The sequence below is a fragment of the Bison bison genome, unplaced genomic scaffold (assembly GCF_000754665.1).
Source record: "Bison bison bison isolate TAMUID 2011002044 unplaced genomic scaffold, Bison_UMD1.0 scf7180017864304, whole genome shotgun sequence".
Lineage (NCBI taxonomy): Eukaryota > Metazoa > Chordata > Mammalia > Artiodactyla > Bovidae > Bison > Bison bison.
The window spans coordinates 14348698-14350068 of record NW_011494876.1 but is presented as its reverse complement, the minus strand read 5'-3'; the positions used below and the strand labels follow the sequence as shown (position 1 = coordinate 14350068).

General features: G+C 56.9%; 2 protein-coding genes across 5 annotated transcripts in view; one reads left to right on the top strand and one right to left on the bottom strand.

Annotated features, from left to right (window-relative positions):
- Positions 1-1338, bottom strand: part of ABHD14B (abhydrolase domain containing 14B) — a 4293-nt gene extending 2955 nt beyond the window's left edge. Inside the window, exons 1-2 of the mRNA XM_010851942.1 lie at positions 1257-1338; positions 3-265 (exon numbers count right to left, since the gene is read on the bottom strand). Coding sequence (XP_010850244.1) covers positions 3-155 — 153 coding nt within the window. The 5' untranslated portion in view covers positions 156-265; positions 1257-1338. The remainder of the gene's footprint in view (positions 1-2; positions 266-1256) is intronic.
- The window catches only part of ABHD14A (abhydrolase domain containing 14A), an 8728-nt gene continuing 8015 nt past the window's right edge, over positions 659-1371 (top strand). For 3 of the 4 annotated variants that reach the window (XM_010851769.1, XM_010851772.1, XM_010851771.1), the window contains exon 1: positions 659-1110. The gene's annotated coding sequence lies outside the window, so the exon portion shown is untranslated. The remainder of the gene's footprint in view (positions 1111-1371) is intronic. The other variant, XM_010851770.1, reaches the window with a different exon arrangement.

The following is a 1371-nucleotide window of genomic DNA, read 5'->3' as shown; positions in this document are numbered from 1 at the left end:
CCCAGGTTCTGCCAAGTCTCGGAGGAGAAGCGTATGCCATGCAACAGCAGCACAGAGAAGCGGGCGGCCTGCCCACCACCAGGGAGAGCCTCTCGGAAGAAGAGGCTCTGGCCCTGCACCTGGATGGCGCCCTCGCACTGCTCCACGCCCGCCATACCTGCTGCCACAGAACACCCTGCCCACGTGGAGCAGGGAGGCTGCCCCGGAGAGGGCAGGGGTCTCTCCTGCAGCAGCAAAGGAGGCTCCCAGAACTCTAGGCGCGCGCCTTGGATGAGGAAAACAGGTGTTATTTCTGCCTCTGCCACTACCTAATTGCCTTAGTTTCCTCATCTGAACTGTGGAACATGAACGTCCACCTCAAGAATGTATGAGTTAAAAAAAAAAAAAAAAACACTGATAATTGAGTGTGCCTGCCTTTGGAAAGAACTCAATACATGGGGCTCCCATTACAATTATTGTTCCCATTGTTATTATCCTTTCCTACCTTTGGGGATAATACAATAGAACTTAGCTCCTAGGTAGTGAAAGTGAAGTCGCTCAGTTGTGACCACATGGACTGTAGCCTACCAGGTTCCTCTGACCATGGGATTTTCCAGGAAATAGTACTGGAGTGGATTGCCAATTCCTTCTCCAGGGGATCCTCCCAACCCAGAGATCGAACCCGGGTCTCCCGTATTATAGACAGACGCTTTACCGTCTGAGCCACCAGGGAAGTCCTAGGTGGTAGGTAGGATTAAATGAAGCCAGGCGTGTAAAACACTCCCTGTGCCTGGCACACAGTAAGTATAGCAAACGTATCAACAGTAAGTAGCTAACTATTCTGCTTATCAGCCTTTTCCTCCTCCAGGCACTGCTATAGGTCATGGATTGGCACCGCAGACCCAAGGGAGTCGGGGCTGGAGTGAAAAAAAAAATCTATTTTCCGGAGCCGGAAACCGGAGCGCTGAGCGGGGAAAAGCTTTGGAGTTCCGGCCCACGAAGCCTGCGAGGTGCTCAGCGCGCTGCCCGCTGAGGCCCAACACACGGTCGCCGAGGCCAGGCGCGGTCTCCGGCACCGCCACCTCTGGCTCTGTCCCCTCCGACGAGGTCGGTTGTGGATCGCAGGGTCTGGTAAGGTGCATGCAAAAGCCGAGGGGGGCAGACCCTAGTAAGGGGGCCTGGGGAGCCAAGATAAGAAGAGGAGAAACTTTGCGGTGGGTGGGGGTGGGGTCTAACTAGAGAAAGGAAGAGAGGGTCGGAGGGCGCGGGATAGGTACCTGGGGAGCTGCGCGAGGCGGCTGGCGAGTGAAGGCGGCGACTCGGGCCGGGGCGCGGAAGCAGGGAAGGGGCTGGTGCGGGGAAGGAGGGAGGTGGCACGCCGGAGGGGGGGGG